The 19,817-nt window shown below is 38.2% G+C and overlaps 1 protein-coding gene across 6 annotated transcripts in view; it reads left to right on the top strand.

Moving 5' to 3' along the window:
* The window catches only part of LOC18438057 (F-box/LRR-repeat protein At5g63520), a 65,831-nt gene that overhangs the window by 11,718 nt on the left and 34,296 nt on the right, over positions 1–19,817 (top strand). For 3 of the 6 annotated variants that reach the window (XR_016057714.1, XR_016057713.1, XM_006848249.4), the window contains exons 5-6: positions 13,744–13,839; positions 15,682–15,721. Coding sequence is in view for 2 of the 6 variants with exons in the window: in XM_006848249.4 (XP_006848312.1) it covers positions 13,744–13,839; positions 15,682–15,721 (136 nt within the window). In the remaining 4 variants the exon portion in view is untranslated. The remainder of the gene's footprint in view (positions 1–13,743; positions 13,840–15,681; positions 15,722–19,817) is intronic. The other 3 variants (XR_016057716.1, XR_016057715.1, XM_011626568.3) reach the window with 1 other exon arrangement.

The raw sequence follows: 19,817 nt of genomic DNA, 5'->3' as shown, positions 1-19,817 counted from the left end.
AAAACCTAATCCCAATCGAGTGAGGATTCTCCTCGGGATGAGGTTGACTGCTGACCCTCCATCCAACATAATTCGGTTGTTGGGTTATGTATGTAATTCACCGATCACAAAGAGAGGGCGATTGTGAAGTTTTTCTCCCAATTGCAGATCATCCTCTAAGAAGGTGATTGCCATACATCCACTCAAGATCGATGGGTCCACCTCAATGGGTTCCACTTCAGCCTCATACTCCTCTGGATCGGAAAGGGTCTGGATTAGAGCCATACGATAGTCCCTTGAGAGCATGAGAGCATCATAGATGCTGAGAAGGGCTGGAACATTCCTTAAGTGCCCCATCACATTGTATTTCACCTTTTCATCATTAGCTTTTTGTGTTCCTGGCCCTGCCACTGATTTGCGTTGAGGAGCAGGTTTAGGTGGAGAAGGTTTGCTTTGGCCTGCTGGCTGACTTGATTGCACAACCGGCTTGGTTTGGGTGATGGAGGTTTGAGGTTGGGGCTTAAGAGGTGGCTGGGTATATGGGACGAGCGGCCTCGCAGGGAATTGGAGGATGGGTGGATTGTCCTGGGTACTTGGGCGAGAAAGAAGCCCAGGAAGCTGTAGGATGGGTGGATTACTTGAAGTATTCGGGTGAGGGAGAAGTGATGTACAAGGAAACTTCAAGATGCCTTACTTCTGAGGTAGAGGCTGCAGCATTTTCCCCGATCTCAAGCTTATTTGCCCCGTGCTGAGCGATGCTCTTGAGATTTGTCCCATATGGCAAGCCTCTTGAAAATAAAAGCTTTGCCCCCTTGATTCTCTAAAGTCTCTGCTCAAAGTTAGGCTCAGGGGGTCATTAGGATTTCTTTGATTTTGACTTCTTGTACTTTTTTGAAGAATATTGCTCTGCTTTGGCTCGAGCCGCCAAGGCGTCAGCAACTGTTAAGAACCCAGCTGCTTGAGCTGGCGTCTTTTTCAACCGCCTACGTTGCGTCCTGCTTATTGGTTCCTTCAAATTTTCTGTCAAGGGCCTCGAAGTCTGGACACTTCAAGGTTGTACTTGTAGGAGACATAAAAGAGAAAGGATGAGAAGTAGAAGAAGAAGAAGAAGGAGAAGGATCAGTAGATGAGGGACTTTTAAGGTCGTTTCCGTCATTAGACCGATCTGGGCAGCTTTTTGCATCATCACCAGAATTAGAAGTGTGTAGGGAGTCTTTTAGGTTTTTCGCTGCTTAGACCGTTGGGGAGTGCTTTTAACGTCGTCACCCTCATTGGACGTATTCCGAGTAGAAGATGGCTCGGGTAGGGGTGAGGAAGCAAGGAAGATCGTGCCAGGGATGAAGTCTTGCAAAGTCGGCAATGGGAGAAGAGGCCTGAGAAATTCCTGCTCAATTGGTGGTTGAGCAGCCTTGTTTCTCTGGCAAGAAGCCCTTGGTGCTCGTCTTCTCTTGGTTTTTATTGGCACGGTTGATCCATCTCGCAAGGTTTATGAACTGCCCTAGCTTGACGAACTGATTCTCTCCTTAAGGACTTGAGTCTGCTCCCCCTGTGATGGACTATCCATGGCTGGGAAGTTGAGGGTTCCGCAAGATCTAAATCGTTTTTACGCGGGTCTTGAGTTGGGAGGCCCTCTCGTACCGGTGGAGCAGTGGCTTGGGGATCACTTACTGGAACGTTGTAAGATTATTGACATTCTTGTATTTTCTTTACGATTTTATCATGGAAACTTGAGCATTCGCACAAGTCGTGGCCCCATATCTGATGGTATGGGCACTAATGGAGAAGTGATGAACAAGGAAACCTCAAGATGCCTGACTTCTGAGGTGGAGGCTGCAGCATTTTCCCCAATCTCAAGCTTATTTGCCCTGTGCTGGGCGATGCTCTTGAGATTTGTACCATATGGCAAGCCTCCTGAAAATAGAAGCTCTGCCCCCTTGATTCTCTCAATCTCTGCTCAAAGTTAGGCTCAGGGGGCCGTTGGGATTTATTTGATTTTGACTTCTTGTGCTTCTTTGAAGAAGATGACTCTGCTTTGGCTCGAGCCGCCAAGGCTTCAACAACTGTTAAGAATCCAGCTGCATGAGCTAGCGTCTTTTTCAACCGCCTCCGTTGCGTCTTGCTTATATTGGTTCCTTCAAATTTTCTGTCAAGGGCCTCGAAGTCTAGACACTTCAAGGTTGTACCTGTAGGAGACATAAAAGAGAAAGGATGAGAAGTAGAAGAAGAAGAAGAAGGAGAAGGGTCAGTAGTTGAGGGACTTTTAAGGTCGTTCAATTCATCAGACCGATCTGGGCAGCTTTTTACACCATCACTAGAATTGGACATGTGCAGGGAGTCTTTTAGGTCTTTCCCCTGCTTAGATCGTTATGGAGTGCTTTTAATGTACTCCGAGTAGAAGATGGCTCGGGTACATCCTCTTGATGGGGTGAGGAAGCGAGGAAGATCGTGCCAGGGATGAAGTCCTGCAAAGTCGGCAATGGGGGAAGAGGCCTGAGAAATTCATGCTCAATTGATGGTTGAGCAGTCTTGTTTCTCTGGCGAGCAGCCTTGGTGCTCGTCTTCTCCGGGTTTTTATTGGCAGCGGTTGATTCATCTTGCTAGGTTTATGAACTACCCTAGCTTGACGTACTGCTTCTCGCCTGAAGGACTTGAGTCTGCTCTGCCCGTGATGGACTGACTATCCATGGCTGGGAAGTTGAGGGTTCTGCAAGATCTGAATCGTTTTTTACGCAGATCTTGAGTTGAGAGGCCCTCTCTTACCGGTGGAGCAGTGGTTTGGGGATTACTTACTGGAACGTTGTAAGATTCTTGGCATCCTTGTATTTTCTTTGCGATTATATCATGGAAACTGGAGCATTCGCACAGGTCGTGGCCCCATATCTGATGGTATGGGCACCAATGGTTCTTAGTTCCCTGAGAAGGCATCGGCGCTGCCTTGCCGGCTTTGGTGTGATGAGGCCTTCTTTTAGCATCATGACAAACAGGGCGCGAAGGAGGTCAGGTGCTTCCTCTTCCACTTGGACTGTTACTGCATGGGCGGCTTCTACTGCCCCGAATGCCTTCGTTAGCTCTTCAAGCTTTATCTGGCCCTTCTGAATCTGAGCCTCGATAATGTCTTTCAACGTGTAGCAATCATTTGTAGGGTGGTTAATCCTTCGATGGTAAGCACAATAGTTTGCTTGGGTATCGAGTCCGACTTGAACAGGGAACTTGGTCTCTGGGAGCTCGATCATGTTTTGTTCCAGCAATAATCGGAATAGTGCAAGGACCCATTCCTTTTCAAAGGACACCTTGTTCCTATGCCTGGTCCAATAATCATCTTGATTAAGGTTCGCAAGTGGGTACCCGGTTGTACGACTATTGTTGCTTGCCTGTTTGAGGCGCTTTCGCCGTGTTTACCCCTTTGGAGAGGTCCAAAGTTTGGGAGGGAGCCTTCTTTGAATTGCTTACAGTGATGGTCGCGCTGTTCACTCATTTTGGTTGGTTGCCCCGGGTATTAGTCCTAGAGGGCTACCATTGCCTTGAATGTTTCCTGAGCTTGCAGACTGTTGTCGTGACCCTCCATGGTGGCTTGATAGACTTTCTATACGGATCGACTTGGAGATCAGCTCTAACATGGAAGTCGGGTTGGAGGCCTCAACATGTAGAGTAATCTCAGGTCGCATGTTTCGCACACAGGTTTGACCCGCTTCTTTCTCAGTCATGGGATTGGGATGGCGAGCGGTCAAATTTCTCCACAATTGATATAAATTGATCCACAGGCTCATCGGGATCTTGGGTCAAGGTGAGCAGCTTGATGGTGTTTGAACCTCTCTCTCGACCTCATAGAAACGCTGGTGGAACAATTTCTCCATTTTCTCCCAAGTATGTACTGAGTTTGGGGGAAGCCGAGCATCCCACTGGAAAGCTGGGCCATCAAGGGTTTCAACAAACTAACGGAGAAGGAGTCTACCATCAGCCGCCGTCTCTCGACATGCTGCTTGGAAGTGGGTGATATGTTGGTTCGGGGAGGTGGTTCCATTGAATAGGGGAAACTTCCCTTTCTTGTATTCTGAAGGAAACGTTACTTGGTCAATGTATGAAGGGTACGACTTTTGATAAGGCGTTGCACCTTGTATTCCTGAGATTTATCTGTTCTTTAAGCTATGGGTCACCATAGAATCGATGTCTGACTGTGCGATGGAGTGAGGGACAGAATTGTCCTGTGAGGCAGAGGGAAGGGGCTGCCTTGGAGGTGCATCATCTGAGTGATGGGATTCGACCTCATGATTAGCCGATTGTCGTGCGGCATCTATGCGATCAATCTTCTCCATCATTGTGCGCACCATGTCTTCAAGTCTATTCATGCGCTCTTCCTGAGAGTTGCTAGCTCATTTATAACCATTACGCTGACTGTTTCTCCAGGGAGGTCAATGTTAGCTGCAGTTGAGAGCTTTCGGGCTTGACGGGTTGCACGTGGCAGATTGGTCAGCAAGGGATCAGCATGCCCCGACTGGACTCGAGTCCTGTATGCCGATCGCGTGAGGACCGGTTCTCGACGGTCTTGGGACCGTGGCTGCTGAGTGCCTGGGTCATCTTCTTCAACACTAACCACAGTGCAGGGTTCATGGACTTCTTCTTCAGGCTTGTCATCTGAATAGGGTAGAAGGGGTTCAGGTGAAGAGGGTCATCAGAGCTAATTTCCCCGATCGTCTTGGTTGCTTCCCTAGTCAGAATTTGCAGACCCCTATCGTGTTTAGCTTTGAGGTTTTGATAGACCTCATGCCAAAATTGCGATTGAGACTGTGGCTGGTCGGGCCTTGCGCAAGAAAGGGCTGTCTCCATCAGGTCTGGCAAAGGATGAGGGCCAGGGATTGGAGTCAACCTGGGCCGGGGAAGAAGAAGGACTTGGTCTCCCATCAGGTCATTGCCCCGAGCTCTCTTATAGCCTCTAGAGACACGGACGAGATGATGGGGCTGGTTCAAGATGGTACTCTTGGGGAAGGTCTTTGATTACCAAGGTTGGAGGTGCTTGCTCAAAGAAGGAGGAGCAGGCAAAAGCAGGGTTGACTCATGAGGACGCCTGAGTCGGGGGCGAGGGGCTGTCTGTGACGGCGACACGTGTGCGTCCCTTGAAAAAGGATCACGGGTGACTTGGGGGTCAGCTCGGGCTCGAGCAAGTGGTTTGGCCCTAGGGGGCCGAGAACCGCGAGCAGGTGTTTGTAAGAGAACAGATAGAAGCTTGCCCCTTACGGTGTGCGCTAGTGTGTGCTGAGTAGGAGGACGAGGGGGTCGTCTTCTGTGTACTCGGGTTGACGCAGCGATGGCATTGTCCCGAGTGGTGGGATGCAAATGCACAACGTGTGCAGGACTTGGCCTTAGGAGGCCTGATCCTAGATGTTGACTTGAGGTAACATAAAAGTTGCTATGAGGTGTGTGTCCAGTGGATGACCCACGAGCCTTATAGTTTGTGCAAGAGGTGGAGGCCCCAGGGTCTCTGCCTCGATGTGCCGAGCCTCTAAGGGTAGAGACTCGTGGTGGTGCAGGAATGTGGGGGGTAGCCTTGCGGCGATCCACTGAGGCAACGACAACTTCTTTGCCTTTTGTAGAAAGGGATTGGGCAGCCTTCCGGCGTGCCTCGGCAATACGACCGACAAGTGACTTGCCGGTGACAGCGTGCATGCTGTGAGTGGCGGCGTATGTGCCACCGATGCATGGCACCTCAGTGGAAGTTCCACTAGGGCAAGGAGAAGGGGAGTTAGGGACCTTCAAGTCCCTCCTTACGCCTATCCAGGTTAAGACTTGGGAGCTAGACACTGGGTCTTTGCTCAAAAGGAAGGTTGGGAACGAAGTTCAAGGAACTTGTTTTGGGGGGATGCTCGCGAATGTGGGGATCAGAAAATCTCCGATTCGGATAAATGGGTTAAGAAACCCAGCAGCCATGTGGTGTGTGAAAACATAAAAAGAAGGAAAAACTAGCCAAACAAGAACGACCCGACGAAGGGGTAGTAAGTCCTCGGTGGAGTCGCCAAGTTGGTTAGGTGCTCCTCATCTGGATGATAGGGCGACACACGTCTCGGGTTTTAGGAGAACTAGGGACTTTGAGATCGCTCTCTGGAAGTTCGCTCAGGAGCGAGGGCAGGTAGACCAACCGATGAGAGAAATTTAAGGTGGGTTCGGGACTTTCTTGGGCAGGCTCACGTGGGCGTCCTCTTAGATCACGTTAAAAGCCCCCCAATCGTAGAACTGGTTCGGAATCGCCTCCCTTGGCTTGTACTCTCTTGTTTCTACAATCACACACCCATGGTTAATTTTACAACACAAGTGGGCCGAAAGAGACCCCACCTTGTCTTTGAGCGAATGTACATGGACGTGTACATCCAAAAGAAGAAAAGGGTAAGAGGGTAAGTAAAAGAAGAAGAAAGAGGTAGATCAGAGGAATTTTGACTAGGTGGCGAGACTATTGCAGCAGCTAGATCAGCAAGTGATTGTCTCGGTGTGGTAGAAAGACGGGCACGGTAACAAGACCGGCACAACATAAATACTATTAGACGCCCGAACCATCATCGGCCAGCCTAGCACAATGGCTAGCCTATCGTGGCAGTAAGGCGGGCACAGTAACTAACATCGGCTCAATGACAATACTGCTAGATGACAAGACTACCATGGCAATATTTGTCTCAGCCTCTCTTGGTCAAATGAGAGAGAAGAAAGAAGAGAGAGAAAGGGAAACATGCACAGTACTACCGATGTCGTGCATGTGAGAAGACGACGAGATGAGCAATGAGGGAGAAAGGAAAAAGGGAAAGAGGAAAGACAGAAGGAAAAGAATGAAGAAGAAAGAGAGAGAAGAGAGCCAGGGAACATGAGCGGCGATGAGAGAAAAGAAAGGAAAGAACATGGACTGCGATGAGCTCCCGCCATCCATGACAGAAGGGTATGAAGAGAGAGAAAACACGGGTGGCAATAAGCCTTCGCCGTCTGTGACAAAGAATGAGAGAAGAGAGAGAAGACATGGACGGCGATTTGCTTCTGCCGTCCATAATAAAAGAATGAGAGAAGAGAGAGAGGACATGAGCGGCGATGTGCTTTCGCCGTCCATGACAATAGAATGAGAGAAGAGAGAGAAGACTTGGGCGGCGATGTGCTTCCGCCGTCCATGGCAAAAGAATGAGAGAAGAGAGAGAAGACATGGGTGGCGATGTGCCTTCACCGTCCCTGACAGAGAATAGGAGAGAGAGAAGACATGGGCGGCGATGTGCTTCCGCCATCCATGACAAAAGAATAAGAGAAGAGAGAGAAGACATGGGTGTCGATGTGCTTTCGTCGTCCATGACAAAGAATGAGAGAAGGGAAAGAAGACATAGGTGGCGATGTGCTTCTGCCGTCCATGACAGAGAATATGAGAGAGAAAACATGGACAACGATGTGCTTCTGCCGTCCATAATAGACAATTAAGAAGAAAGAGAACATTGACGGCGATGTGCTTCCACTGTCCATGACAGAAAGGAAGACAGGGAGACTTTGACAGAGGCCCGGCCCGCCACTCGGGTTGAGGCCCGGCTCGCTGTTCGTGTCTCTGAAGTAAGAAGACATCATGCTCCGCGATAGACTCCACCATGCATGAACAGAGAAGGAGAGAGTACAAAGAGAAAGTAGGAAAGACAAGAGAGAGAAACGAAAGAAAAAGAAAAAGAAGGAAAGTGGATAAAGAAGATCAAAGGAGAAATAGGAAAGAAAGATGGACAAGAGGAGAGAGAAAGAGAGAGGTAGAGATGACGAGATAGAAAGACAGAAAGAAGAGGAGAGAGATGAGAGGAGAGAGATGAGAGGAGAGAGATGAGAGGAGAGAGAAAGAGAGAGATGAGAGGAGAGAAAGGGAGAGATGTGAGGAGAGAGAAAGAGATGAAAAAGAGAGAAAATTATCTTCACCAAAGGGTATCAGACCTTTTCTTCTCTCTCCAAGACTTGCTCACAATTTGAACATGAAAACTCTCAAATTTTATTGATGAGTATTGAATAATCAAGGGTTCTATAACAATTGTGTTTAGCACGTACTTATAGAATTGGGCCCAAACATGGTTGGATGCCCAAAAACTACCTAAATTGATGATAATTACAATTTAATTGAATTAAAAGAAATTCTAAAATTGGGTGCAAAAGGACTGTTTTGTCCCTGCCCAACAATGTGTGAAATTCTAAAACAGTCCCTGCTGCTCCCTTAGAACTTGCGTGATCTTCCGTGGAAGATCCGGGGTTGCTCTGGTGCTCGTTTGACCGAAGATGATTGTTTTCTTGTAGGGCTCGGCATGACGATCGATTTGATACCAACTTTGAGCCATGGATAGTGTTTTTAAGGCACGATCATGCGACTTGAAATTTGGATGAATCTTGAAAACTTCGGATCAATAGTGTGCTTATTTCTTTATGTTTTTCTTTAGTTTCTTCGCTGTATCACACTAAGCATGCCGTCAGGATCGCGTGACAACAAACGCAGCTCGATTTCGTGTCCTGACGAAGATTTTGTCGATTTGGGTTTTTGACTGGAATTTTGAAATCCGGTAGCTGAAATTTACAGCAGCTTCGATGCCTCCTTGTGTGAAATCCAACCGTTCATTGTACGCGGGGTTCGGGCCAGAGATAGCCTTGAACCTTACGCACATAATGCGACTGGCTTTGCGTCGATCGGGTATGCGAGTGTCGTGATACAGTTGCTCGAGCGAGGCGTGCTGCTACTGATTTTTCTGCAACTTTCTTCATAGATCGGTAACTTCTCTCTGGTTTTTGTCCCTGTTCGGACATTCGTCACAGGTCGTGCCACATATCAAAACGCTCGTCTTGATGAGACGAACATGCTCACCAAATTTGATAGCGATCCGACTCAGAGCGAGTGAGATACGGGCCTTTGAAGTTGCTGCTCGGGACTGTGCACATCAACCTCCTTTAATGGAGATTGGTGCAGGGAGGTCACATGGGAATAGCGTGCGGCCTACCCCTTTTAAATGTTTCACACATAACTTTGTCCTGGAAAGTCCGTTTAAGCCGAAATTTGACCCATAGGGGTTTTCGACCGTGCCGTATGCAATGACGGTGATACCACAACTGTTTAATGCGTTGAGAATAGAGTTCTAGTTACATGGTCCGTTTCGGGATGCTTAAGGCCGATTTTTTCGAAATGGTTTCTTTTTCTGCACTGCCTTAGACATGTTGGATCGCGACAAAACTTGGCAGATGGCATTTTGAAGTACTTGGAAAATTCTGACCCAATCTGGGGCAATTATGAGACTGTTGGGACATTCACTATATGTTGAGGCTTTATTGACTTGGTACCTCTTTATTCCTGATCAGGGACTAAGGTGCTGAAAAATGTCTTCAAACACTACTTAAAAAAAAAAAAAAAGGCCGTCAAGGGCACCGGTCATAACGGAAGTTTAAAAGAAAAATTTATCAATGTTAAGAATTATGCATCAATTTTTTTTAAAGTAAGTATACTACTATATTAATTGGAAATTTGAAATATATATTTATTTGTAATGAAGCTCCTTCTGAATGTAGTAGGTGATTTTCATTGTAATTTTTAAATAAAATTTACAGTGCAATTCAAAATTACGAAAGAACTTACTTTTAAGAGAAAAATTAAAATTTTATTATTTACATGGAGTTTTAATTTAATAAATCACATGTGCAGTATGTATCCACGGGAGTAGAAAATTCGAAAAATGTTTATATGAATAAGAACCAAAGTTACAAATAATTGAATATAATGTAGTATAATATAATATTGACCTATAAATTTAAGATTTCATCTTGATATATTATAAGTTTTTATTTTTCATTTTTTAATTTGAGTATTTGATTTATGATAAAAAATAATGTGAAATATTTAACATTATTGGTAATTATTATAGATAATCACCATTACCTAATATTGTCAATATATGTTATATTAACATTATTATCTTATAGTAATTATATCTTATAATATATGCATAGTTGGTAATTAAATAAGGTAAATGTTTCTATGTGACCCCACCTACATATAAGTTATATGTAACCCCACTTCTTGGCCATTCGATCTGAATCGGACGGCTATGATTGTTCATACCACAATGTCATGCCAAACACTTTTTTTTTTTTTTTCATTTTTTACTACAAAACATTTTGGGATGAAATTTTGGGCGTTCCATCATAAAATTAGGGCGAACTTAAAATAAAAAACAAATATTTTCTTCAAAAATAAATGACCAAAATGCCCCTGAAAATTTTAAGGGTATTTTGGTCCTTTTTTATCATTGAAAATGATATTTTATTATTTTTATCATGTGTGCCCTTGCCAGATCTATGCATGTCTCAAATTTTGCTTCAAAATTATTTGTAGAATAAAAATATAAAATAAAAAACTATAAGCCGTCTGATCAAAATCTGACGGTTAAAAGCTGGCTTGTGACCTTGTGACTCAAGCCATCTCAGCCATCTACTCTGATCTGACGGCTAAGACGAAGGGTCGCATATACTATATATGGGTGGGGTCACCTAGAAAGCTTTCCCATTAAATAAACCCATTAAGCATTGATCAAATGAGTTATTATTATTAATTTTATTATTGGTGATTTAGAATATAATAAGATATATTTAATTAAAATATTAATTACAATTTGAGTATATAAAAGGAAATTTATGATTCGTATCCAATAATTGATTTTTTGTTGTGATCTTTAATGTAAATTATTGTTTTCATCTCCAAATATTAATAATTAATATCAAATATCTACTACCAGTTTATAGATTTTATATAAATTTGTGATTTAATGTAATACAATATGGACTATATAATGTAATTAACAGTATATTATAGTAAGTTAAGTGTTTACATGGACTCCATTTTTAATAGAGGGTAATATATTATTTATATAGTAATATATAATATAATTCATTACATATTATATTCATATATTAAATATTAAAGGTTATATTATATGAAGAAGAAGACAAAGTATTTTATAAACTATGATTGACTACCTCAATTCTTTCACTTGATTTAAAATCTAGTATAGTATGTCATATATTATATTATAATAACACATATGATAGATTATAATATTATGAAAAACTTAACTTACATTGAAATTTCAGACTTTTCGGTGGAGAGGCAGCGGGGTCATAAAACTTAGGTGAACCTTGAGGCATACATTATGCTTTCAAGATCTCATATCATAAACGTCTTGAAAGATATTTATGAATATAATTTTTTTTCTCTATATTATGTAAAATATGGGATTGTATACAATGAGGCCATTTACCTTTGATACAAGGTGGTGATAATTACTAACAATTATCCGATGTGAAATTTGAAGGCTTGGGCATTTCACAAAGTTCGAGAAAATTTCTTTTGAAGTTTGAGCAGTGTTTCAAAAAGCGGACCGCTTAGCGCCTGGGTGGCCGCCGAGGCAGTCCAGATGCGCCCAGGCCTAGGCGGCCAAATTAGGCGGGGCATCCTCGGGCACCTGGGAACCCACCTGGGCGGCCGCCCAGGGCCTGCGCCCTGCCTAAGGGCAGAAATGCTGCTCGTTGAGGACATTTTTGAGTCATTTTGGGTCTTTTTTTTAATACTAAAGGTACAAAATTGTGGATTTTAGGTTTCCAATTAACCTAAAACCCATTAGAGGCTATTTTTGAGAGAGAAAAACCAAAAAAAAAGAAGTTTTTTACTGGGCCGCCCAGGTTCTAGGCGTCTGGCTAGGCGTTGGGGGGCCTAGACCCCCCCCCCCCCCTCGCCTAAGTGCCGCCTAGCGCTTTTTGAAACACTGAGCTTGGTCAATGGAATAAATGTTGCCACCCAATTTCACATCCAATGGTCAAAATTTATTGTGACCACCTTGTATCAAAAGTAAATGGTCTCATTCTATACTTCTCCATAAAATATTATGAAATTTATGTTTTAACCAAACAAAATTTTAGCATAAAAAAATCTTCTTGAAATGGAAAAAGCTTAAAACATTATACCGTACTAAATGCCATGGGTTAAAACCTTGGAAGGGCAAGTACTCCCACGGGTTAGACATTTAAGAATCATATTCATATTTATTCATATTTTTTTAGATGAAACATTTAAAAAATCTGCTCCAAGAATATATTTAAAAATCTGCTCTAAGAATATAGCAACTTTTATGTCATAAAGAATAAATGTATAATACAGTCCCACAGGACCACAAAAAAATTCATCCCACACATTCCTATGTTTACTATAATATATATAATTAAATAATATTACTTAGTACGTAATATATGCCATGGAGTTAAAACTCTAGAAGGAGAAAAAGTACCGTACATGATCCCATAGGAGCACATTATAGGAGTACTCCCTCGCGTTAGACACTTGAGAAACCATATTTTTTTAGATAAAAAATTTCAAAATCTGCTTTAGGAATATATATTTAAAAAATATGCTCTAAGAATATTGTAACTTTTTTGTGATAAGGAATAAATGTATAAATACACTCCCGCAAGACCACAAAACATTTCCTCCCACCCTTTATTATGCTAACTGTAAGATATATTGAAATAATATACTGCAATAAATGCTCACGTGAAGCAATATGCAAAGCTCGATAAATATTCTCATTATATAATAAAATACACATATCATAGATGCCATAGTACATGGATATCATAGATATCAAGCATCATAGATATCATATGCATCATAAATGGAAATAGTAAATATCGATATATGCATTATACTATAATGACATATCCATATCATACAATAAAATATAATATACTACCATTATATAATATACCTAGTGATGTGTACTAGATCTACTAATGTCTAACATGCCATGTCATGGCATAAGACATAATACACCATAAGATCAACTTCGCAATATCTTAGAGAACTATTGAATATATTATATTTCGCTCAGACATGGCGGCTGAACCTGCGAAACTGCGGACTAAGCGGGGGATTACAAATACATATGATGGCAAACACTAGCACGCAATTTCTATTGTTTCGGCACGTACTCTCTAAAAGCGAACTCGCGCTTTATATATAGAAGATAGGTAACTATTATTCATTACTAAAATAATTTATACACCAAGATTTCAAAGTCAAGTTTTGTCGTACATGCTATTAGGGAAACTGTTCATGGATTGACTGCACCCGGTTACATGATGTTTCCAGTTGCTAGTTGTGAAGTGCAAAGGTGAACATATAATCCATATGTAGAAAAAGGTATTTCATGCAGTACTCCAAATGAGCATTAACCATTCACTCCCTTGGTGGATGGTGGTTGTTAAAATTTTAGTTGAGTGAATCTCCTGGTGGACCCCACTAAGTTTCATCTTCACTCTTTGTATCCAAGAACGACCAGTAATAAATACTCTCCCAGATTGGTGCTAAGTGTTGATTTGCCGGGTTGGACAGTTTGACTACAAGAATATCTATATAACAAATTTGATTAAGTTGAGACTAGTTAGGATCCAAAAGGGATGAATGTTACCCTCAATGGAGTGAAACTCATCTTTGCAATGTTCATTTCTATTGAGGCAGTGGAGAGCACATTATACTCTTGATGTTTAGTACACTTGTGCAATAACTTCTGTGCAGTGTTTATCACTGCTGCGGTTGTCGAGATGTTTCTTTGCTTGGTTTTCCTTACTGTATTTTATTTTTTCCATTTGTAGTTAAGGTGTTCTTTAATGGCTTTCTTTCTAAATTTCTCACTTTGTACTTATCATGCACTTGATATTGATTCATGGGGCTTCATATGATGATATGCTCAGATCTCTACTAGAAAAACTTTGGTGGATTCCTTTTTGACTGATATTAACAACTTCACATCAGATTGTGCCACCCCTGCTGGGATTGTGATGTTTACTGTAAGCTATCATTGGCTATTATGTTTTACTCCATTCTCTCTCGATGAAGCTTGAGATTCAGTTTGGTTATAGAGCAGAGTGAAATTTGTGTATGGATTAGGGAGATTTACATAAATATTTCCCTTTTTTTTGGAATTTAGAAAATAACCCCATGTTTTATATTTTACGTTCATGTCTCAATTTTTAAAAGCACATCTAGATGTTCAATTTTATTTTATTTCTCTATGCATTGGATTGAGTTCAAATTTTGGTGACCATAATTTTCACTACAACTCGTCTTTAAACAATATAAAAAATAACAATTTTAAATAAGGAAAATGACAAAACAACCCCTAAAATTTGTACAGATATTTGGTTATTTATTTTTATTTAATTATTCTTCATGTATTTTCTACATATGCATGATGGTGATAAGTATAAACACAAAAAAATTGTGCTCAATCTGGTGTATAATACGTATTTTGAATCACCAAATGAAGATCTGACGACTGAGATTTCACCTATATTACTATTCGTTATAGCTGTCAAGCGTTCGGTAGCTTCACTCACTCATATATATATATATATATATATAGGAAAACACTGGCGTAGGCCCACTAGCCTACAACTACATATGTGCCCAACGGCCCAGATTCAGTCTGGGCCGATCCAATGATCACGATTGTATTTTGTATTTGAATTTTAATTTTTTTCCATGAATCCAAATTACTTGAAATTTTGGTCGTGTGTTCTATAAAAATAGGAGAATCCAGTAAAAATATCAAAAAACTAGTTTGTGAAAAATAAATTGACCAAAATACCTCTCAAACTTTTTAGGGCTATTTTAATCAATTTATATATTGTGAATTATTTATTTAATATTTTTATTAGGTGCGTATTGGTGACAAGAATAGACGCTTAAAATTTCACGTGATTTGGATTTGTAGAAAAAACATTAAAATTCAAATACGAAATGAGGTCGTATCCGTCATATCAGCCCATATTGAATCTGAGCCGTTGGGCTCATATGTAGCTGTAGGCTAGTGGGCCTACGCCAGCATTTTTCATATATATATATATATATATATATATATATATATATATATATATATATGCACACACACACACACATGCACATATATGGGTGCGGTTTGTCTAGCTTAGGCTCTAAACAATCAAATTAGATCCTGGATTCAAATAGTGTGAAGAAATGTTGTTTCCATATTGGAAATCTTTGTGATAGTCTTAAAATATATTTTCATCTTTATTTATAAAGTTCAATGCGTCAAAAATAGTTTAGATCGACAAATCTATGAAAACTTAAAAATCTTGAAAATTGATGATACAAAAACGCATTACAAAATACACTATTTCCAAAACTTGAAATCCATTTTTTTTTCTCATGTCCATATGTCTTGATGTCGAGATGATCAATTTGAGGATATTTGGGCATCAAAACAACCTCTTCTAGTAAAATTTTTGTGGTAGGCTCCGATTTGATTGATTAGAGCCTTGTCTCTATATTAACTTTTCCCTATATATATATTTATGTATATGTATAGCGGTTGTACAGAGCCGAGGCTCTAAACTGTTTAAGTAAAGCGCTCCCTTCAAGTAGTGTCGAGAAATGTGGTTTCAATATTTGAAATCTCTGTGAATCAATCTGGTGTATAATAAAAAATATAAAATTGAAATACTAGATGTGATCTTAAAAAATGGGAAAAGAATGTAAAATGTAAAATATTGGGTATATTTTTTAAATTTTAAAGAATGTGGGGGATATTTATGTGAATTTTTCTATGGATTATTGAAAGATACTGATATGGATTGTAGAACTGATAGTATCACATAAACTTCTTTCAGGAATTTAAGCCTGACTTGAGTTATGTTCTTCAGATGATGGGTGAGAATCAACTTTGAACTTGCGAAACTTTTCCTTTTCCTTCTTGATGTTGCTATATTTATATTCCACTGATTATTTTCTTGTATTATTACTCATTTTAACATCATGCTAAACTGGTTGCAATGACACAAGGAGTTACATGCCACCAATGCTTAAAATCCTAGGCTGGCATGATTTGGGTTAGCTAGTTTAGTCCAATCCAAAAATTAACAAAACAAAACCAGAAAAATATGGAAAAATAAAAAAAATTTAGTAGAATTTTTTAAAATTAGGAAAGACCTGAAAAATACAAGAAAACTTTAGAAAAAAATGTAAAATATAAATTGTTCATTGCCTTATTATTTTTCATGTTTGAACATTGATTCAAAAAGCGGTTTGCCCCGTGCTGCGGCGCCACCTTGGGAGGCTAGGGGGGGGTTAGGCAGACCAACCACCCTAGGGGGTGCCTAGGATCCATAATCCTAGGTGGGCTTTCCTTAGTGCCCCTTGCCCTTGGCAGCCACTTAGGTGCCTGCCTAAGCCCTGGGCAGCCTAGCTCCTCCATCTGCCTAGACGCCGGCCGATGTTTTTTGGAACACTGTGTTTGGCATACACTCGATGAAGTTCTAATTTGACATTCAATGATTTTATTGCATTTAGATGGCTCTCATCTTCCATGTTCCAACTTCACGGACGTGTTTGATAACAGGAAGTGTCTTCTTGGAAGTTTAGAACTTCTTAATACTGATCAAGTTTCGTGTTTGATAAAAATATTGAACTTCAAACAAAACTTCAAGGAACTGTTCAAGTTCCAATCTTGCTTTAAAAAAAAGTTCCAACCCAAGGGTTGGAACTTAAACTGGGAACTTTTTTTTTATGAACCCTCCCCCCCCTCCCCCCTATATAAAATGTATATATTTTATTGCATAATATACAATATAATTTATTGTATAATATGTAATATATTTTATTTATATAATAGATATTTATAATATTATATAATAAAAATATATACAATGTATAATATATTATATTATTTTATATAAATATATATATATATTATATAATAAAATAAATGAAAAGTACAATATTATGTTATGCATATATTATATAATATTATTTTCTGAATATTATATAATAAAAATAAAAATTAATAAAATAATTCACTATATAATATATCTTATATAATACAAATATATCTCAATAAAATAAATATAAAATACACTATATTATATTTTACATTACGTTATATATGATACATATACATCTTATATAATACAAATATATATCAATAAAATAAATATAAAATACACTATATCATATTTTACATTAAGTTATATATGATATATGTATATATTTTATTGTATAATATATAGTACACTTTTTTGTATAATATATAATATATTTTATTATATATCATATTTTATTTATATAATAGATATTTATAATATTATATAATAGATATTTATAATATTATATAATAAAAATATATATTAATAAAATAAATATAAAAGACAATGTATAATATATTATATTATTTTATATAAATATATTATATAACAAAATAAATAAAAAATACATTATTATGCTATATATATTATACATTTATGTAATATAATATATATATATTATATATTATTTAATAAAATAAATATAAATTACACTATATTATATATTATACTATGTTATATATATTATATAAAATATATATTTATATAATATAAGATACTAAAAAATAAATATAAAATACAATATATTATATATTATTGTATGTTATAAATATTATAAAATATAATCGGTATTTATAATATTATATAATAAAAATATATATTAATAGAATAAATATAAAATACAATGTACAATATACTATATTATTTTATGTAAATCTATAATAATAAAATAAATAAAAAGTACATTATTATGTTATATGTGTTATAAATTTATGTAATATAATATATATAATATATATTATATATATAAATTTATGTAATATAATATATTTTATTATATAATATATATTGTAAATTATATAATAAAATAAATATAAAATACACTATATTATATATTATACTATGTTATATATATTATATAAAATATATATTTATATGTTATATATTTGTGTAATATAAGATATTTTCATATATATATATATTAAAAATAAATATAAAATACAGTATATCATATATTATAGTGTGTTATAAATATTATATATTTATATTTAAATTATTATCAATGTAAATATAAATATAAGATATTTACCATATATCACAGGAAGTATCAAACACAGAAACTTTGAACTTCTGAACTTCCCAGGGTGGTTATCAAACATTGAAACCATAAACTTCTTAAGTAACTTCTAATTTACAGTTCTTCAGGAACTTCCAACTTACAGTTCATGAACTTGCTTCTAGTTATCGAACAAGCCCGTAATGAAGTTCAACATCCAACCAAATGCAAACAATATACATCCCGAATCATGAAGATAGACAAATATAGCCCATGAATGCTAGACAAATATATTCTATTAATGTTATATAGATGCAAGAAAATAAGACTCTAAAATCCTAAACTACCGTTTACAACAAAATTAGTGTCATCGAACTTCAAAACTTCCAATCTGGTTATCTGGTCAATGTTGTTAAGACTTGACCAGAGGTTGAATTGGTGAGGGCATCGTTCAGTCGGTCGAGTCAGAGGGCCCGGTTCACCAGTCTGGCGGTCATAAATAAAAAAGGGTTAGAAAAGATTCAAACAATTTGAAAAAAGAGAAAAATATGGAAAAATTCAGAAAACATAGAAAATAGGAAAAATTTCAGAAAAGAATATTAGGAAGAAATAAAATTGCAACACACGCTATGTCCATATTTCTAAATCTCATGATGCACTGCCCATCAAGCAAGACCAATGAAAATGAACTTAATGAAGTAAAGCAAGACCAATGAAAATAACCTTAATGAAGTAATGAACTGTTGAATTTGAAGGAACAGGTCTAACATAAGCATAAAGTCACAAGACCAGAACTCCACGTCCCATGGGCCACAGTTTGCTTATTACAAACTTACAATAGTCAATTACATGATCACATTTCACTTATTCATAAAAGCTAATAGAAATAAACACAAGTCATATGTATTATGTAATCACTAGACTTCCTCTTCATTGTCATCTCTTCCTTCCTCATTATTCTTCCTTCCTCATAATCGCATTCCTCGATTGACCTTTAAATCATCATCTTCTCCATCACTCTAATGAGAGAGACTACAGATTAATAAGTTTTAAAAGTATAGCATTGCAAAATAAGTCATTAATATAATGATAGTATTCTAAGAAATAAACCAATTCAAGTATTTAGAGGTTAAACATAAATAACAGTAAAAAACTTAAAATTACCTCTTGTGGTGGTTATGTCTCCATCCAATTATCCATTTGCTCCTCAATAGCTTCAAGAGCAGACCTCTCTGTCTTGATAACCCATTCTTCTACAACATTGATCATCTCCAAGTCAGTGGGATCCAAACATATTCATCTTTGCAAGGTCCTACATAATTCATATTATTTAAAGTTTCAACATAATTAGAACTTTACATTTATTGAATAATGATGGATAAATAGGAGTCTATTACCTCCTCCTCAAGCTATTGTTATAGTGCATAAACACCAAGTCATTCAGCCTCTTGCGCTCCATCATTTTTTGCATATCCATGTGTATGCGTTGGAAAACTCTCCCATTTCACTCGCCGCAACTTGCACCAAACTTTTGACTGAGGATCTTAATGGCGAATTTTTTAGGGTTCCGACTTCCTCACTAAATAGTTCCACCAATCTGCTGAAAATGGAAATTGGATGCTATAGATAGTCATTAACCACCATGAGACATTCTAGTATGTATTAAACTTTAAGAAGATAAAGAATAAATTAATAATAGGACCTACCTGGGAGGATTTGTACCACATAAGTTGATTGCCACATTTGCCAAATTCTCCTGTTGCCTTCTCATAAATAAACACATCTTCTTCCCAATCATGACTTCCATATGTCCATCTGAGTATAATTGTTGCATCATGCCAAGGGAGTCCCTCAAAATCTTAGAATGAGAAGAAAATGTAGCTTGGTTGTA

This window comes from Amborella trichopoda, chromosome 6 (genome assembly GCF_054954075.1).
Source record: "Amborella trichopoda isolate Santa Cruz 75 chromosome 6, AtrichopodaSantaCruz75HAP2 v2.0, whole genome shotgun sequence".
NCBI lineage: Eukaryota > Viridiplantae > Streptophyta > Magnoliopsida > Amborellales > Amborellaceae > Amborella > Amborella trichopoda.
The sequence above is the reverse complement of the archived record's forward strand: the minus strand, read 5'-3'. Positions and strand labels throughout refer to the sequence as shown.